At 27.9% G+C, this 19,655-nt stretch overlaps 3 protein-coding genes across 3 annotated transcripts; all 3 read right to left on the bottom strand.

The window, feature by feature from the left end:
* Positions 1-33: 33 nt before the first annotated feature.
* On the bottom strand, positions 34-3,001 carry LOC118073681 (carboxypeptidase B-like). Its single transcript, XM_035094339.1, has 8 exons — positions 2,906-3,001; positions 2,141-2,456; positions 1,681-1,983; positions 1,304-1,394; positions 1,057-1,202; positions 635-691; positions 450-534; positions 34-342 (listed from the first exon to the last, which is right to left on the bottom strand). Exons 1-8 carry the CDS (start codon positions 2,983-2,985, stop codon positions 152-154), a joined length of 1,269 nt encoding a protein of 422 aa, XP_034950230.1. The 5' UTR covers positions 2,986-3,001; the 3' UTR covers positions 34-151.
* A 2,245-nt stretch (positions 3,002-5,246) lies between these two features.
* On the bottom strand, positions 5,247-11,096 carry wech (tripartite motif containing 71 protein wech). Its single transcript, XM_035094329.1, has 7 exons — positions 10,766-11,096; positions 8,686-8,866; positions 8,138-8,425; positions 7,739-8,050; positions 7,322-7,612; positions 6,694-7,245; positions 5,247-6,434 (listed from the first exon to the last, which is right to left on the bottom strand). The coding sequence occupies exons 2-7, from the start codon at positions 8,800-8,802 to the stop codon at positions 5,853-5,855; spliced, it is 2,142 nt and encodes a 713-aa protein (XP_034950220.1). The 5' UTR covers positions 8,803-8,866; positions 10,766-11,096; the 3' UTR covers positions 5,247-5,852.
* A 4,342-nt stretch (positions 11,097-15,438) lies between these two features.
* Positions 15,439-19,001, bottom strand: dpa (disc proliferation abnormal). Its single transcript, XM_035094356.1, has 8 exons — positions 18,727-19,001; positions 18,297-18,589; positions 17,325-18,220; positions 16,936-17,258; positions 16,569-16,846; positions 15,977-16,377; positions 15,690-15,900; positions 15,439-15,600 (listed from the first exon to the last, which is right to left on the bottom strand). The coding sequence occupies exons 1-8, from the start codon at positions 18,863-18,865 to the stop codon at positions 15,505-15,507; spliced, it is 2,637 nt and encodes an 878-aa protein (XP_034950247.1). The 5' UTR covers positions 18,866-19,001; the 3' UTR covers positions 15,439-15,504.
* Between the last annotated feature and the right edge of the window lie 654 nt (positions 19,002-19,655).

The raw sequence follows: 19,655 nt of genomic DNA, 5'->3' as shown, positions 1-19,655 counted from the left end.
TCCTGAATATCGACTTATTACAATCAAAAATACTACTTTTCCAATTTATATTTCTTTATTCCAATATCATTAAAAATTGTCAATATGTACATATATATATGTATTTAGAATAAATATGTTTTAATACACTAGTTGATAAACAATAATAAGTTCACTTACTCCTTACGTAAGTTTTTTCAACGTATTCATGAAATACTTTGAAAGCTTCAAAAGTTTCAACAGCAATAGGATTTATCTTTGAAGGGGGTGGATCAAATCTACCACCAGGTAATTCTATTGTATAAGACAAATCAGCTTTACCAACTGCCATCACCCAATCATCACTTCCACCAGCAGCAGCATCTAAGGCATATTCCAATTATTAAATTCAATATGTTCTTTGTTAAAATGAAACTAATGAAAATGATTTTTATAATTATTTGTATAAAAAAATAATTATTATAATTTACACAAAACATTTGTAGAACTTCCCACGGTGTAACGAGTATCGTATATTTGTGCTATTGCTTGAGCTGCTTTTAAACCAACTGAACGCTATAAAAACAAGGAAATGTTACCTTTTAGTACAGTCATTAGTTCAAGTATTTATTCAAATTAGAACAATAATTAAAGCAAATATACGCAGTATACTTACAAGTGTTGGTTCATTACTTGGTAATGCTGATGTCCATCCCCATGGATGTAAAAGATACTAAAAACAATTAATTAAAAGATAAATTGAAATTGTATTCCTCTGATAAAAAAGATCATAATAACAACTAAAACTTAATTTTAGCGATAACAAATGAATTAGCTACTATGATAAATGTAATTAAATGATTAGCAGAAAATAACTTATGTAGTGAATAGAGTGACTCATTTTATAAAATATATCTGCTAAATATTTAATACGTAAATCTTTGGAATTTTAGATAACTTAGTTTCATTATGATAAAAAATAATTTCGAGATTTTAGGAATGATATAATCATATTTTATCTGATAATGATTATTGATATTTTTTTTTATGTCTTATCTTTATCTTCAGTGTTTGAAAAATAATTGCCTTAAGACGAACCTGTCCGTATGAATGTAAAGTTAGATAAACTTTGACATTTCCTTGAAGAGATTCCACTAAGTCCCTTAAAGCTTGGGTCTCTACCTCTGAGAAGGGTTTCGGACCGGCATAGGTTTCTGAACAAGGATAGCTAGATGCACCGACAGCTATGGTTGAAAATTTTTACTTATTTATCTCAAATATCAACTACCGATAGCATTTTTCTGAAAATTGTTTATAGAATATTTTTTTCTGAACATAGACTTACTCATCCACTTGTAATCAAAATTTCGGTTCGCATCAGTACCAATACAATTCATGTCATTTTTTACTGAGCGGGTTTTTCTCCAAAATCGATACTGAAAAATGTTTTTTCTCACTTAAGTATATCAGTTGAAATATTGAGGTACAAATTATTAGGTATTATCTCTTTGGAGTACAGTGAGTTTGAATAAAAACTGTTATTTATGTCGAATGAAAATATATTATTTATAACTGTTTTTCATAGAATAAATTATAAGTTATTTCAACCAACTTTTGGAAGGTACGGTATATATGAAATATAATGGATACCAGAAGTAAAATCAATTTAAATTTAATTATGAAACATTCAAAAACTAATATTATTCATTCTCTAGTACTTACAGATGTGTGCGTATATTCATAACCATCAGGATTAATGCTAGGTATGATGTACCAATCAACATTTTGATAGAGATATGCATTGCTCTGATTATACAATAATTGATGAATGGCATACAAAGCTGTGGTTGGTGAAATCCATTCGCGAGCATGAATTCCAGCATCAATAAGAATTATTGGTTTATTACTACCACCACTGGAGATTTTTACTACATATAGGTCTCTTCCTTCATAAGTTTTTCCAAATGATTCTAATGATGCTTTTTTACTGTTTTCTGTGACGACACGTTTAATGTACTGAGAAATCTAAAATGGAAAACATGTCATAATTAATTTCCCGACTTATAATGATTTTAAATGATATCACATTCTAGTGAGAAACGTTTTACATCTGACTGATAAAAGTTTACATTATTTCGTTTGAGATTTAATCCATTACAAATTAATATATAGGTATAATTACCTCTGCATAACGTGGATAATAGGTAAATGGAAATTCAAATCCAGTTGTTGCTTTAGATTTTAAACGAGCATACGTGTTAGAATTCAATTCTTCTTGTACGGCGCGTTCAACATTATCAACAAGTATTATATAACTGATATTTCGTAATTGCAATGTCTTTTTAAATGTGGATAATTCTTTTGCTGTTACTAAAACGTCGATTGGATCTCTAATTGTATTTGAAAGCTTAAGAAAATCAAAATTTATATTGTGTACGTATGATTGAACAAACGACAAGTCTGAAGTAGTTTCACAAATTATAGAAAGACATTGCATGCTGTAAAATAAAAAAATACATTTATATATATATTAAATATTCCATAAAAATTAAGTAACATATTACATTACATACGATTGAAAGAAAAGTAGGCTCACTCAAACTACAAATAAAATTGCTATCCAAAACAGAGGCGAATTAATTATTTGAAATAGCCTAATAGTCTTCTCGAGGTTTTACATAGATACTATTTTTTGAAATATCAGTTCAAACATTCGAGAAAACTTGAGTAAAAAAATAAACTATACATAGAGATTTAGTGAAAAAACTATTGGTTGTTATTTACAAGTAATGCTCTAGCTCTAATCTGTTCCAAATATATTTGGAGCAAATCTAACTAAAATACCACGAGTAAACATTTATCAATTTAGTAATATATTCAATTTTTTAAAATGCTGACAGTTAAATTATAAACTTCAGTCGAGAATGAATTTAAAAAAAAATCTCACCCCTTTAAAGGACGAACCAATTCGCCACTGGTTAGAGTACCAAAAACCAATATTGATAATAAGATGTTCCAATAAGCCATGATGAAGAATGACAAAATCTTTTTTGTATCAATACTTTAATACATCTTCAATTATCGAAAGATTATTGTATCATATAAATGATAAGATATATTCATTTTTTTTAATATCTTTGCGTAAGTTTGCTAGAGATACGAAAAAAATTATAATTTATAATAGATTTTTTCTATTAATCTATATTTCAATGTTTAACTTACCTTTTTCATGAAAGAAATATAATACTCATAAATTTAAGTAATTACTTGGAAAGTAACAATAAATTAAAAAAGATAATCATGTTAAATATTTAAATTTGATACGAATATCAAGATATAAAATTTTTTTTCATTATTAACTTTATTTAATAGGTATACATAGTAGGAAATAAATAAAGGTTACTTTGATTTAATTGAAAGAAAAAATATTTTATTTTACCATATTTATCTTTTATATAATTTCGGCCAATATTTTTCAATTAGTCATTATATAATGTAATCGAATCATGAAGATAGTTTGATTTCCGCAATATTATCATATTACATTTATATTTTTTTTTCTTACATTGTTTAAAAGATTGCAAAAAAATATAATTCTGTTATACATAGTTTGTACTGTTTTAATTTAGCCCTTTTTCCAATATAAATTATTTTATTGCATCATAATAACAAGCATTATATTTTGAATATTTTTTCCATTATTCCATTTTCAAACAAAGTATACATCGTCATGCAATATTAATATCAATTAGTATTTTTGTTTTTTTATACATGATTATTTAATCATATTTTACTTAATTTTTTGCTAAAACGAACTTAATTATTATGCACATAACATTAGCCATTTATTGAGATTATTTACTAACATTAACGATTTTACAAATCACTAGGGCCAATTAACAATTCTTAATGCAATATTATATTTTTGTCGGAAGTGATATTATTTACGGTAAAATTATTGATTACTTGAATATGATAAAAGATCAATTAATTGCTCACAATTTTTATCATTTAATGCAATTATTATCTACAAGACTTTATTGTGTCAATATTTATTTATCGATTGCAATTCTCACATATGAATTTTTGTTAATTATTATTAAAATTTATGAATCAATTAGTAAAATTAACGATTACTTTAAAAGATAGTATCTTAATTACTAACTTTAATTTTTAATGACAAAAATAATCATACTATACGAAGGAAAAAAAAGTGTTAGAGAAGTTCTAACGTACTCACAAAAATATGAAAGATATGTTTCTTATTGCATAGTTTTTTTTTTCATTTTTTTGGTTTGATAGTAAAAAAATTGAGGTATAGCTGTTATCAGGTAAAGGAATTTAAAAAATTTATCTGATTTGGCTTCATAAAGATCTTAAATACTGTATTCACTAAGAATAATATGTAATTAATAATACATGTTAACAAATTGTTTGTTAAAGATAATCAATCATGTAAAAGCCCAAAATTTATTCTATTTATAAGAATAATTGTTATGTCTTCTTAAATATATTCTATATTTTATCTCAACTTTAATCATTATCATAACTTATTACTAAACAGAATTTATGATGCGAAACATGCTAATTACATATTTCCATTTTGTACTATTCGAAAAAAAAAAATCTTATACTTAATTCAGCCTATTAACACTTGTCAATACTTTATAAATGACATTATAACATTTCATCAAGCATTATTAGTTATAAACAATCTAGTTGTAACAATGACAATGTGCAAATTAATTTAATAACACAATTTTCTCTCATAATGTTAATGAGAATCAACAATATTTTTGATTTTAGTTCTGCTTTAAAATCTTTTTTTTCCAAATAACGATATTTAAAATTAAATGTACAGTTGAAAATACTGATTGTAATCATCGCTCAAATTTTAAAATTACAAGAAAAAAAAATCATTACTAACACGCGCCATCTAAAATACACAATAAAATCTATTTACAATTAAAATCCTGATTTATTAATTATGTTGATCGATTCATGCTCAGTTAATACAACAGAAACTTGACTTCCTCATTACTTTTAAGTCAGTCTTGAATCAGTCTTACTGTGAGAATGCATTCAACCATCTTTTGCTATTTAAAATACTAACTCTGCGCGTGTCGACTGCCAAATAAAATCAAATTATCTGAAAACTAATTCGTATGTTTTTTTTCCCTAAAATTAGTATTGACATTTACAATATAAAATATTAAATCGATTTTATCAATATGTAATTAGTTTAGTAAATCTGTCATCATTACTTAAATGTTTGTTCCCTAAATTTAATTTTTAATGTCATTTTCATTGCATTGTCGCAAAAACATTATTCTCAATCACAATTAATATTTCTTATTTCTTAAAAAATTTTTATCAACTTTCAGTTAACTCAAGTATTTTTATATCTATAAATACACTGGACTGTTGATAACACAGCCGAAAAATTCAAAGTATCCCTTACGAATCTAATTGTATAGTGAAGAGTAAGACTGAATGCTTACTTTAATTATAACCATAATTATTAAACAATACTCAAGTCGCTAACCCAACCCTTTTAGGCTTATTAAACTAATATTTATAGTATTACTGATAATTTGTTGTCAGTTTTACTTTAAAACGATATTATATTTTCTTGTTTTTTTCGCGATTTTATTTTCTTTTAGATACTCAACTCTTAATTTTTTTTAACTTCTTAGGTCTATAATTTTAAAAAGAATCCAATGAATGAGTTAAAAATGAATAAAAAAAAATATTATTAACTAAATAAGACATTTAGCGTCTCACGCATTTACTTACTGTATCAGTAATAAAATATGGTAATTTTTATCGTCAAAATGAAAAATCATTAAAAACTAAAATCACTTACTTTGATTCGATTGCTGAGTTTTTTTCTATTAAAAAACCATTACTCGATTATTACCAAAATCGACGGCAACAATTTTTCCATTTGGCAACAATGCAACGCCAGATGGACGGTCCATCTCATCACGACCGGTTCCAAAGGCTCCAAATTTCCATTTTAGATTCCCATTCGAATCTATTACTTGTATTCTATGATGACGTGAATCACATACTATAATTCTTCCTTCATCGTCGATTACAAGACCTTGGGGCCTTGAAAATTGTTTATCTCCCATAATAACATCAAAAGCAACAATTCGAGCTTTTAAGCAACTGTAATCGATTACTACGAGACGATGGTTATTGAAATCTGTTGTTACAATATCCCCCTTTGGGTTGAAACAGACTCCACGTGGAGAGTCAAAGTGTTTCCACATACTTGGCGATGACTCAAAACCGTATTTTCGCAAAAATACTCCATCGGGGCTGAACAATTGAATTCTATGATTGCGAGTGTCTGAGACGGCTATTTCACATGCAGTATTGGTTGCTACATCCCATGGGTAATTGAACTGACCGGCACGAGAACCTTTTTCTCCGAAACACAATAAGCACACACCTTCCATAGTCAATATCTGAATGCAAAAAGTATAATAATTATTTTTTTTATTTGTTTAATTTTAAATAAATAAATTATATTATTATTTTTTTTTCTATTTACAAAAACTGACTTTTTAGTCCATAATAAAGCTATGATGAATATTGGAATTTGTATATTTTTGTATACATAGCAAGTAAAGTTAAAATAATCATAAATAAATTGCATAAGAAATATTTTATTCTAATTAAAAAAGTTTTAGATTTCAATTTTGTAATAAAAATTCCAATAATTACCTGTATACGATGATTGTCTTTGTCAGCCACAACAATGCGATTTTTAGCGTCAACAGTAATTCCAGCTGGTCGATCAAATTGTCCGGGTCCAGTTCCATGAACTCCAAATCTTCTAACAAACGTGCCATCTTCTTTAAAGATTTGGATACGATTATTTGATCGGTCAGCAATGATGATATGACCATCTCGGTCACAAGCAACTCCCCATGGTCTACAAAGGCCATCATTCATATCCCCTTCTCCAATGATACAAGTACTTGGTAAGGTCGGTGTATATGAGTATCTGCCTGACTTAGTAACTACAGGATAGCTGTTGGCTGATACAGCTCTGCCACGTGGATTTGGTTTGTCATATAAAAATGATGACCAATGAAGAGGAGAGCTTACATCACTTTTTAGATTTCTTCCATCACCTATTGAGCCTGGAGGACTAATCATTATTTTACCCAAATTAGCTATTGCATTAAGAACATTCGTTTCTGAGCCGGCAAATGAAATCCAATTCTCATCTTGCAAGGAAATATCTAGCCAACTTGATCCATTCTTGAACATCTGTTATAATAATACAATTAATGTCAACTATTTTTTTCTAATTTACAAAAATTTAATTTTTTTTCAATTTACTTACCTCATTCGAAGCAATATCTGTAGCTAATATCAGTTCAGCAGGATTGCATTTGAGACCTGATGCTTCCTCAACTCTACCTAGTTGTTCAGCTGCTTTTGATAGTTTTTTTAGAGTTTTCCTCAAATTATCCTCTCGGCGTTTCAACGATGAATATTTCATTAATCGCATTGTCTCAATGCGTTCAAGGAGCTCTTTTTCGCGAGCTTCTAAAGCTGTTGCAGCACGTTGCACGCATGACAAGACTTCTGTGGTAGCTTGATGAGCTTTACGATCCAGATTCTCAGTAGTTATCTATGAATCAACAATTCATCTTTTTATTAATTATATAATTTTTTTAAGGTATGAATAATTTAATAAAAATGAAATAGTTACTATTCGAATTAAATAGTTCTAAAAGTAATGTTGTTGAATACTAACCTGAACCATTTCCAAATCTTTAGTTAACATATTAATACGGTTATGAAGATCATCGGCAATTACATGGCTTTGATCACCAATAAAATCCATTGCCTCCATCAAGTGCATAGTTATGTGATTGACAGTATGCTGAGGATCGCAACCATGACAATAAAAGTCAGCACAAGTCAGACAATATATTTTCTTACTTTCATCGTGAATTTTACAATTATAAAACTTTGGGGGAGCACGATAAAAAATCGGTGAGGGTACCAGGTAGCCTGGTGCTGAGTTGTGATGCACTATTGTGGGATTTGCAATATTTTTTGGACACTGCAAAAGTCAATGACAGAGAATTAAAAATGATTATTCTTTCTTAACAATAAATCTAATAATGAAATATTAATAAATATATCTTACTTCCGTGCCTGATGGCTGCTTTTTAAAACAGATATTGCAATATGAATCTGTGCGATCTTGGAATTCATTATTTGCAGAGTTACTAAACGGAATCTTGAATTCGCTTGGGGATTTATTCTCTTCGCAATTAACTTCTTGAATGAAATTATTGATCATCAACTCTGCGCTCAAATCTTCAAAAGACTTATTACGGTATTCGTTAGATCCACTACTACTCGATGATGCAGTGCCTATTGGGCTGGTGCTGTTAAAATATGAAGATGGCGGATCCCATGAAGACTCTTCATCCTAAAAAATTAAAAGTTATATCATTATAAGATATTTAATAATAAATTAATTTATTCCAGTAAAAATTAAATTATTTTTATAGAACATTAAATTAATTCGATTATATAGATTCTAGAGATACATAGAAGGCTATATGTACTTTGAAGTGGTTTTGGTTCCAGCTAAAAGCTCTCTATTATGAGGATACAGGCAAGTATAAAACCAATATGTTGATTATAGAGACCAATTTTATAAATAAATAAAAAATAAATGTAATCTACCTGCCAAGATAGAGGTCCAAACGGAGTCATCGAAGTAATCGGTACGCTTTTCTCCGATGAATTCGAACTACCTGATCCAAAAGGAAGTTCAGGACTAAATTGACGTCCATAATCCATTGTCAAGCTCAATTTAGTCACTTTCGCGACAGTCTTTGTATTGAATTATAATTTAGAGTGTAATCTGTAATCAAACGAAATATACATTTTAGTTTTACATAAACCAATAACAATTGTAAAATTTTTTCTAACTAGTTTTCTAATTAGTTTATTTTTCAATGAATGCCTATTGTAATTGTACTTAAATAATAAACAAATAATAAACTATTCGAACTCATCAATCAAAAAATTCCGTTCGTGAGATAAAAAAAAAATTTATAATTGATACAAGGATTCGAATTCATTACCTTTATATTATTAATTGCGTGTCATAAATGATACAAAATTCAGTTTTATCAACGATAAATCATTTTATAAGATATTTATGATTGTAATAGTTAGGGTATTATATTGTGTTTGATTTTATCTCAAATTTGATACTTTATGAACTTCAAATTAATTAATTATTATAAACCAACTATATTTACTTCAATATAATAATTATAGATAAATTCAAAAGTATGGTATTAAAGAATAAAATAATAGAGGTTTAAAAAAAAAATTGAAATAGAAGAGTAAAGATTTTATTGAAGATCCAATGAATCTTTAAAACCTATATGTACTTGCTTTTCAAAATCGATTTTTTGTACTCCGTCTTTCACACCCAAGGAATCCCTTTATTTGTTGAAAGGACTGACAATCAAAAGTTTAACGTTTATATTTCTGAATTCAATCTATAAGAAAAATAACAATGTTCTTGACACGTTATTAATTATTCGGCTGTTTCTATCAAGATTATTTTTGGATTCTTCAGGCTTTCAAATATCATGATAACACATTAAACAATTACGTCATAGAAAATTAAGAGAATTCTACATGAAAAAAATGGTACTTTTTTTACTAAAAAAATTTTTTAATTAATATCAAATCAATACATGATAAAATATTTCATAATCGAATATTTTTATTATTAAATTGAATATAAATATTATAGAATGATTAACAAATAGTGTCAAAATTTTTCATATAAAAATAAAATATATCGGATTTTTGGCTGTTATATGAATAAGTTTTGCTATATATATGGATATAATAAAAGAAGAGAATTCTTGGAAAATTATAACACTTAGGTTGTATCAAAACACATTCATCGGCATGAAAAGGGATTGTGAACCGTTGATTTTGGTTAGAATTCATGACCTGCAGCCGGCAATGATTCACTGAGTATCAACACCACGTATTGGTGTATTTAGCCTATTTAAACCCCTAACTGTAATTACTTATCTCTAAATGAGCAAAATACTTGTAAATTTGTATTGTCTATGGTCATGTACTTCAATTAATCATTCATTACTTAATACCAGAGAAATACATGTTTATATTAAGTATTAATAAATTCAATGTAATGAAAATTTGTGAAAAGCTTCTGGAGTATCAATTTGAATGAGATAAAAATAATAGATAGATTTCAATGTCAATAGTACTTGTAAATTTATCAGTTTACTATATATTCTGTTTAAGTTAGTTCTAAATCTCTCAAGGTCAAATCTTAGTACGTTTTTCTACTCCATCTTCCACCCTTATCGTTATCCAAGTTCTTCTCCCCTCTTAGTCTTTCCTCAGAGTCACACAAAAAAAAAATCGTACGGCCAAGTTTAAATCGATCGACGTTTCAAAATACCAAATAAAAGTATAAAGTATATACCACTCTTCATACATACATCAATATAAGAGTGTGTATTATAAAATATATTAAGAAGAAAAACATTCAAGAAAATATTGGAGTATAAATACAATGTCAAAGTAATAGTGAATTTGATTAGAAAAGTATCAATACACTAAGTGCGATCATAACATTGCCATCCAAGTTAATTCTTTTATATTATTTATAATCGCATTTTGATGTGATTTATAAAATTGAAACATTGTGGAGAATCATAAATATTAAAGAAATAATAATAATTTAATCAATCATAATACTTACATAAATGAAGATTAGAAATGAATAATCAGCACTTTCACTAATTCAAATGTTTTTCCATCAAAATAATAACGTTATCACTAAATAAAAACGACTATAAATAAACGAAATAAGTTACCGGTAAACTACTTGTAACTATTGACACAAATTGATAATTTATAAAATAAAATATTATACGTTTTAGAATAAAAGATGATGTAAAAATATCACCGAGTTAAAGTTTTTTATTAAAATATTTTTTGGTTGAAGATTCAGATCCAAGACAAGACTGTCGTCGCTTCGAACAATCCTCCCTCACGTCAAGTCAAAGACTCGTGCAAACTAGTGCGAACGTCCTCGGTTGATGGTTGTAAGTAGCAACCCCCGCCGCATCCCCATTCCTTTCCATTCTTCGTCGTTTATTCAGCCAATCGCTGCGCTCGATTTTCACCTACCAACGCACTTACCATGACGACAAACGCGCGCCCTTCTAAACTCGTTGACGTACTTGCCGCCCACGATATGAACTCAACCCCTATTGCTTTATTTCTTTTTCTTTACAGCATCTCTTGAATTAAATCTGCTAAATTACTTCTTCTAAAACATAGTAATTGTCTTTTATCTTAACTATTTTATCATATATTCATCATCAACTGAACTAGGAAATATTCGATATTATGCCTAAACACAATACTCTACTAGTATGTACATAGCTTAGTTCATATCAGAAGATGAAAAAGTTTCTCACTAAAACATTATTTATTGATATTCAATTATTTAGTTGAAGTTTTATTCAATAATAATTAACACTTGAAATAATTTTAACTTAACGTAAAAGAGTTTATATTATTAAAATAAATTAAATTAAAGCTGTAATATCAATGACATTCACGAATAATGTGGCAGTAGTTGGGCAATGAAAGTCAATAAGCATCAATATCATATAAACCTCATACATTTCAATATTGTCTATAATATTCGAAACTTTTTCGACAAGTAATTAATTATTAATACCTAAAATTCTTTGAATTTAATCAAAGTATAAATAAATCAACTCATTTAAATTGTATATAAATTTATTATATATTTATTATTTAAAAATTTTAATCGACTCTATTTATAATAAAAATAATGAAATTCATTTAGAATGAGTTGTATTATAACAGAAAAATTAATATAGTTTTCAGGTGAAATTTAAAATCAAATAACCAACTGAATTATTATTTTTATTCTTAAAAATAACGAAAATAGAAGAAAAAATTACCACTACAACGCCAAGAATGGAATAATGTGGTGGTAGTGGTGGTAATAGTGATGCGCTTGCGCCTCAAATCTATGAATGGGGTTTACTTCGCTCAATGTCGATATTAGCTATATGGATAACAAACTTTTACTTGCCGCGTAAGAGCCCTCCCTACTTCGGGGTGACCTTGAGACCTTGAAAGTCTGACGACTGGAGAAAATTTTATCAACCAGAAAAAACAGAAAAACTCTCAATATTTAACTGATAAATATAATTATTTAATTAAACATGTTGAGATATATTATTTTATAAACTGGTGTTATTATGACCTTAAATCCTATCAATTTCAGTTGAGTTCGATGTCCATCAATGACATCCCTTATCAATGACGATTGTCATAATGACTTTAGAATAATATTAAAAGAGATGTATTCTATTATAATGATTGAAAAATAAAAATTAACCATAAGAATTAGAATCAATTGAAGTACATAAATATGTGATAAATTCATGAATGAACAGATACGCATTTAATGTGCGCATGTCACATCCCTTGAAGTAGTAAATGCGGAGGAGGGAGGTCAATCGACATGTAGTTTCTCAGTATTTTAATGATCGAATTTTCAACCCTCTATAGAAAATGTTTTTGTTACTCACACAGAGAAAAAATTAATAAAACATCTTCACAATAAAATACGTAGTTTTTTTTTTACAATATTTCATGTATTATGACGTAGAAAATAAAACCCACGTTACAATTGGCATTTATTGATTTATCAACGAATGTAAATTAAACTAAGTACAGACAAAAAAAAATTCTGATAATGTATTACTTACTAAATATTTTTGACAATTGAACTATTACATGAAGTGTGTAAAAAATTCACATACATAGTGTGTGTGTAGTTTATTAATGAATTATCTCGAATTTGTAGTATATAACAATGACTATTAAAGATTTTTAGTAAACTATTTTAAAATTCATTTATTATTAAAATTAAAAAATATTGGTCATTTTATAATTAAACAAATTTTAAAATAATTGAAAATTATTAAGATATTTCAATTAAAGACAAATACATGGATGCATCCATTAATTTTTGATAAATGTAACAAGTCGATAATTTTTATTCCAATTGATAAATAAATTTAATTTATAAAATATTTGTTTATAAAAATAAAATATTTTGTTGCATGATTTATTTATAAATTATCAGGGTGTATAGTCACAAATAACATATGGAAAAATAATAGAATTATTTGATAAAAACATTGAATGATTCACAGATCAAGTTAATTAAAAAAAGTCATGTGTAGTACTATAACAGCTACCCTTGACATTGCAAAAATATTTCTACCCACTGCGCCAACTCCTGATCGACTCTCTTTGGTATCATACTGCGTGGGAGCTTTCAAGGTCGATTCAAGATCAACACGAGACAAATAACGTCGATTCAACGCAACGCCCACGTATATAGTGTAGGCGATAAGCGTTGGCGGGATGACGATTCGCAGGATCTGTATCCTTCCCTAATTCGTAGATAGATGTGCTTTTCATTGTGTCACAAACGTAACATACTCCAATTTTTATACATTTAATTTTTAATAATCATCAATGCATGAATTAATTTTTTTTTGAAACGAGCATAATTCATATTTTTAATAAATAAATTATAAAAATCATATTGTCAACTCTCATAGGAAAATTTTAATTCTAAATATTTATTTCAAATACGTAAAAATACATTGAAAATTATTAAAAGCTAAGTCAATGGAGTAATTGAAAGCTGAAGCAAGTAATAAACATTAAGACAATTATTACTTGGCTCAACTGTCTAAAACTAACCAATGAAACTATAGCTTAAAATTAAGTTATTAAGTTCAAGAATGTCCTTCATCTTGGACAAAGTTTATCTTCCTTTGGATATAGTTTTATTCATCAAGTAATTTACTAACATTTGTATCTGTCACAATAGAATTCGTAGAAATTTGTGACTCATCGGAAATGAGGAAGAAAAGTCTACAGTTTTCATATACCAAACTGCACAATCGGTTTTAGACTACACTACAATGCCGTTCTAATAGCTTAAACTTGACTTGAGGCAGTAGTTTTGTTTCATTCTGTAGGTGACTTTGAAATTTCGTTGAATGTCTGACAAATTTGACTTAAGGGTATAGTCAAAAAAGCACTTTAAACATTATACCAGGTGAATTATTACAATAGACTTAGTTGATGCACTATTTGATATTGCTTTTGCAAAACTTAAACCCATAAGTAAAAGAACATTAGCTTCAGTTGTGGGAAAATATAGATTCCGTATTGTAAAATATTCTTATAATATTTAATTCTGTTTGAAATCAGTTTTAGAAAGAAAAAAATTTCTAATAAACCATAATCCATAACTAACAGTTAACAGAAACTAAATGCTTCCTGAGTATAAGTCACGGAGACTTTAAACATCTTAACAGTGAATTTCCATATGCTGTATTAAATTGAAAAGATGTGCTGATACTCGAAAAACCTTTACTACAAGACTGAGAAAATTATTTACTTTACTTCAAAAATTGATTGAGTAGAAAATGTTAACAACAAAAAAAACAATATAATATAAATAAATGTAATGACATAATTATTGAAAAAAAGATTATAATTTTTATATATATATATTAATTACTCATTAATAATGATATATAGGTCAATACATTGTTTTTAATAATATTGAATGTATAAAAAAATACTCCACAGATAATGAGCAAGTTTCAAATTGTTTTTTACTGATATCTTCTATTAGTGAGTTTTCCAAAAAAAAAAAATTCTCACTGACTGTTTTTCATAGTTTCCCATTTAATTCGCGAAAAGATATAGGCAATAAATAACATTTAGGCCCCAAAGATGCGGGTACTACGTGCTCTTTGTGAAGTTTAAGGTATTAGTTGAGATATACCTAGAAGGACTAACTGACAATATATTCAACTCCAAAATCTTTCTCTTTTTTCAACCGGAAAATCGAACATAAACAGAAAAGACTATGCATTTCTATCATGTATTTTGTTGAGTACACTGTATAGGCATATAGAACTATGTCTAAAAACATTTTTAAAATATATTTTTTCTTATTTTTTAATTTAAATTTGTCATTTGAAGCAAATGTATCTTTCTACAATAACTTGACAAGATTAAATTTTCAAAATAGCATTGGAAACGACTCTTCTAAGCACCAGACAGAATTTAATGTCAGGTAAAGATACTTGATCGATGTTGTTTGATAAATAACTAAACTTGTTACTAATAATTTATAAAATAAAACTCACCATCATAAAAATGAAAAAATTAAGAATTTATTATTCAAAAAAATACAAAAAATCTAAAATATCTAAATATCTTTTGAAGTACAAAGTACTCAAGATTTGTAATAAGAAATAATGTTAAAATATTTATAAATAAATGGATATTTAATTTATTAAGTATAATAAACAAATGAAAAATTAAAATCATTTGAGTAATCCAGGATAAGTGAATTTAGCATATACGAATAGTATTTCTACCAACGACAATGATGACACCATTATCTTGAAGATCTTTTAAAGAATCTTCAAACATATCGCGAGTAACCAACTAAAATAATAATGATAAAATAAAAATAATAACATCTTTACAATTAATACAGTAAATTATGTATAAATAATATTAAAAAGAATACTTACCACTTGCATAGATTCCTTGAGCTCTGTAAAGATCTTCTGATAATTGAGCGTAGGAACCTTTCCTTTGCTCTCTATTAATTTTCTCAATGCATCTGTTAATTCATTTCTTCGTTTACGCGCCGCAGCAGAAATACCTGTTGTAAGAATACTGACATCAATTTTTCCACTCAAAGGATCAATCGCTGATTGTTTAAGAGCTTCTCGATGTAGCCTGAAATAATGTTTAAAGAGTACATTTAAAAATATTTTTCAAGTTGGCTCATTAATAATTTTAAAGAAATAAATACCTGCAAGCCTCCTCAACATCTTGAATTTCAACAACTTGGCTAAACCTCACTTTGGCATGAGCTTCAGATAATCTGATAAGTGACTCCAATTGCCTTGGATACGCTGTAATTTGCCCTCTACCACTACCAACTCTTCGCATATCAACATAAGCCTGAACAAGTCGCTGCTGAGCTTCTTCACTCAATGTTGGTTTTATATGTTCTTTTGCAAATGCTATGTAGTCTCTTAAAACACTCAAGTCAAAAAGATCATCCTCTTGTTCTGGCTCATCTTTGTAATATAAACTAACCAAATGTTTAGCTAATTTGCGATCAAAATGTTCACTTTGAGGATCCAACATCAAAAAAATAAGATCAAAACGTGACATTAATGTATGAGGTAGCATTACATTTTCAATTACCTGTTGAAACAAAAAAAATCCATCATTACTAATCTTTTAATTTCTTACCATGAACAACTTAAAAAATTTTTTTTTAAATAATTGAAAGAATAAGATGAATTAGTATGAGAATTAAATTTATATAAATTGCAGTTATTCTAATAAAATATATTTTTAAATATTAACTTTAACAAAATAAGATGTATAATTACTGTTTTATTTTTATTCCACTGTGATTCACATGGATTGGCAGCCGCTAAAATACTCGTTCTTGCATTTAATTGACAGATAATTCCTGCTTTGGCAATACTCAATGTCTGCTGTTCCATGACTTCATGTAAAACTGAGCGAGTACTATCGTTCATCTTATCGAATTCATCAATACAACAAATACCGTTGTCAGCAAGAACTAAAGCTCCAGTTTGGAGCACTAATTGACGTGTTTCTGGATCTTTTGTTACATAAGCAGTCAAGCCAACAGCACTAGAACCTTTAATAAATGAATAAAAATAAAAAATTTTAATTATTTCAAAGTTAAATATTTGCAAAATAGTAGCTAAATAAGCAACTTTGTTTTACCTTTTCCACTACTATATTGTGAACGAGGTACTAAATTGAAAACAAACTGTAAAAGTTGAGATTTACTTGTACCAGGGTCACCACATAATAAAATATTAATTTCTGATCTATAGTGACTTCTTCCTGATGTTACATGAGTTTTTTTGGTACCACCAAACAGCTGAAGAAGTATTCCTTTCTTGATGTCTTCATTTTCATAAATACTTGGTGCTATACAACGAGCCAATCTCTCATAAACATCATCTAACTGTGATAATTTCTCTAAAATTTTTAACCTGTCTAGTGGAAATGCATGATCTTTTCCTTCTTCTTGCTCATATAATCTAATAAAACAAATTAATTTTCAATAAATATCATATTAGTACTAAAATTTAACATTACAAAATTACCTTTTTGAGTCCTGTTTCCTAAAGTGTACAACATCGATATGTGTTTTATAAATTGATCTAACATTAGACATTCTAGGATTGACTTGAATTGGAATAGCTCTGTAAATACCAGTGACAGCAACACGATCACCAGGAAGTACAGAGTCTACCAAATCATTATGAGCAAAGCAAACAACAGTATGAGGCGTTTGGCCTGCTGCCATATCATCTGGAGACTCTTGAAGTTTGATCATTTGTTTATCCGAGAAGTGACTGCGATTATGAATGAGAGTAAAGCAGTAGTTATTATTACAATGGGTACAAACAGTAGGTTCAGCTATTCTGCCTTTATCAACTTCAACTACAGTTGAAAATGAACATATAATGCACTTGAAAAAAGCTTCTCGCATTTCGGGAATAATATTTGATGTCCTTATTACCATTCCAGAAATCGTGATAAGTTGATCTATATCCTCAGGATTTAATAACCGCATATTTTTTGTCTTTTGTACATTAAATGGTCGCACCTGAATTTGATGATCTAAAACAGCAGCGGGATATTTTTCAAAAAACATTTCATTGGCAGCCATATCCATTGTAGGAATAACTTCTTGAGGATAACAAATTAATTGTTGATACAATTGCGCATCAAAATTTTCTAAATGTGCACAGTTTATGTTCAAATAAGGCTCTTCTAAAGTATGAATTTCTTCTAATTTTTGAAGATATAATGGCTCTGTGAGAATCAATGAATCTGGTAATTCATCATTTTCAGCTTCAGGGTCAATAAAACGTAAAATAAAATGCTTGAATTGCTCTTTGCATCGATTTACTACAACATTTGTACCCCAAATGACTAATTGTGGGCCAGCTGATTCACTTTCTGAACTCTTTTGTCCATTTTCTTCTTCAATAATCTAATTTGTAAAATAAAAATTAATTATTGATACATAAAAATAAAACATTGAGTTTTGATAGTTCAACATTACTTACTGGTTCAGCTAAATTTACTTCACGTAATCGCTTATCAGTTCTAATATCTGGCCTTTGTCGAATAGGAGTTCCTCGAATTCCACTTCGAGGAGTTCTGATGGAGCTAAGGGAGCTTGGTGTTCCATAATTCAATGGTGAAGAAAGATCTATTTCACCAGCACCACCGGCAATGGGACTTGTTTGAATTCTGTATGGAGATGTTGCAGGGCGTGAAGATGAAGGTCCTTCAGATGATGCTGTGATTGTTTCTTGTGTCCTTCGACTTCCCCATCTTTGAGGAGTTGAAGCTACGCCTAATAAAGCATAGTACATTAAATCTACGTAAGTTGATAATTTTATATTTTTTTTAATTTTTTCTCTAACTTTTATTGATTAATCACATGTTGTATCTCCATAATAAGGAAACCAATATACTTTTAAAAATACTAACCCTGTTTATTGGGAGTATTTTGTGAGTTAGAAATATTCGTAGAATTAGGAGTTCCGGGTTGAGCTGTTGGTGTACCATGCCCTGGATTTTTGTCATTTTTAGCTTTCGGAGTCGCTGGTGGTTTCATGGGACTAGACATTGCCAATGATTTTACTAGACGTTTTCACTGATTTATTATAAATTAAAGTAACAAAAGATTACAACACTTTTACTTTGTAAGCCTGGACTAAAAATTTTTCCCGCGCAAATTAGTACAAGCTCGATCTATACCTCAGTAGCTATAGTACATACATGGTAGTGATGGAAAATTACCAACCTTTTCTATTTATAACCGTTTCAACGGCTAATTTACTGTTAATTTACCGGCTTGTTATTTATCAAAATGGTGACTATTGCGAAATTCAAAAAGTACGTTTTGATAAAAGAATTAACTTTAGATTTACTAGTTTACTCACTACTTAAATAATAATAAATATTATTATAATTTTTTATTATAAAATTTCAAATTTATTGTGTATTAATGCAATTATTTTGATCTCAAAAATATAATAAAATGCAGAATGAAATATAATAAATATTACTAAAATTTTTTCAGAAATAATGAATTTTTATAAAAATACTGGAAGAATAAAATAAATGTCTCAAATGTTTATAAACTAATGTCTATTTAAAAAAAAAAAATATGAATATTTAAAACATTGGTGAAGGAATTAATTAAACACATCAACTATAATTCGTTATTTATTATAATAGAATAGTTATATACAACTTAATAGTAACATGTAAAATTAAATATTATTCGAAAGAAATTTTTACAAGAATTCGATTGTTACTTTCGATATTAAGCATCGAATCAATCAATTGATTTTCTATAATTAAAAGTAATCATCAATACAAATTGTGTATCTCATTATCATTACAATAAATTT

The sequence above is a fragment of the Chelonus insularis genome, unplaced genomic scaffold (genome assembly GCF_013357705.1).
Source record: "Chelonus insularis isolate UGA/USDA-ARS -01 unplaced genomic scaffold, ASM1335770v1 scaffold_362_pilon, whole genome shotgun sequence".
NCBI classification, from domain to species: Eukaryota; Metazoa; Arthropoda; class Insecta; order Hymenoptera; family Braconidae; genus Chelonus; species Chelonus insularis.
This window is presented reverse-complemented; position numbering and strand designations above follow the sequence as displayed.

What these genes read in the sequence shown, in the direction of transcription:
- dpa (XM_035094356.1), bottom strand. Translation starts at nt 18,865, where the DNA reads ATGTCTAGTCCCATGAAACCACCAGCGACTCCGAAAGCTAAAAATGAC. An exon ending in AGGAAACAGGACTCAAAAAG is followed by an intron (nt 17,259 to 17,324) that starts GTAATTTTGTAA and finishes TTGTTTTATTAG; the next exon opens with ATTATATGAGCAAGAAGAAG. An exon ending in TCAAGGAATCTATGCAAGTG is followed by an intron (nt 15,601 to 15,689) that starts GTAAGTATTCTT and finishes TTATTATTTTAG; the next exon opens with TTGGTTACTCGCGATATGTT.
- wech (XM_035094329.1), bottom strand. Translation starts at nt 8,802, where the DNA reads ATGGATTATGGACGTCAATTTAGTCCTGAACTTCCTTTTGGATCAGGT. An exon ending in AGCAGCCATCAGGCACGGAA is followed by an intron (nt 8,051 to 8,137) that starts GTAAGATATATT and finishes TGACTTTTGCAG; the next exon opens with TGTCCAAAAAATATTGCAAA. An exon ending in CAGATATTGCTTCGAATGAG is followed by an intron (nt 7,246 to 7,321) that starts GTAAGTAAATTG and finishes TTATTATAACAG; the next exon opens with ATGTTCAAGAATGGATCAAG.
- LOC118073681 (XM_035094339.1), bottom strand. Translation starts at nt 2,985, where the DNA reads ATGGCTTATTGGAACATCTTATTATCAATATTGGTTTTTGGTACTCTA. An exon ending in TTGGTTCGTCCTTTAAAGGG is followed by an intron (nt 2,457 to 2,905) that starts GTGAGATTTTTT and finishes TTTATTTTACAG; the next exon opens with CATGCAATGTCTTTCTATAA. An exon ending in CAAGTAATGAACCAACACTT is followed by an intron (nt 535 to 634) that starts GTAAGTATACTG and finishes TTGTTTTTATAG; the next exon opens with CGTTCAGTTGGTTTAAAAGC.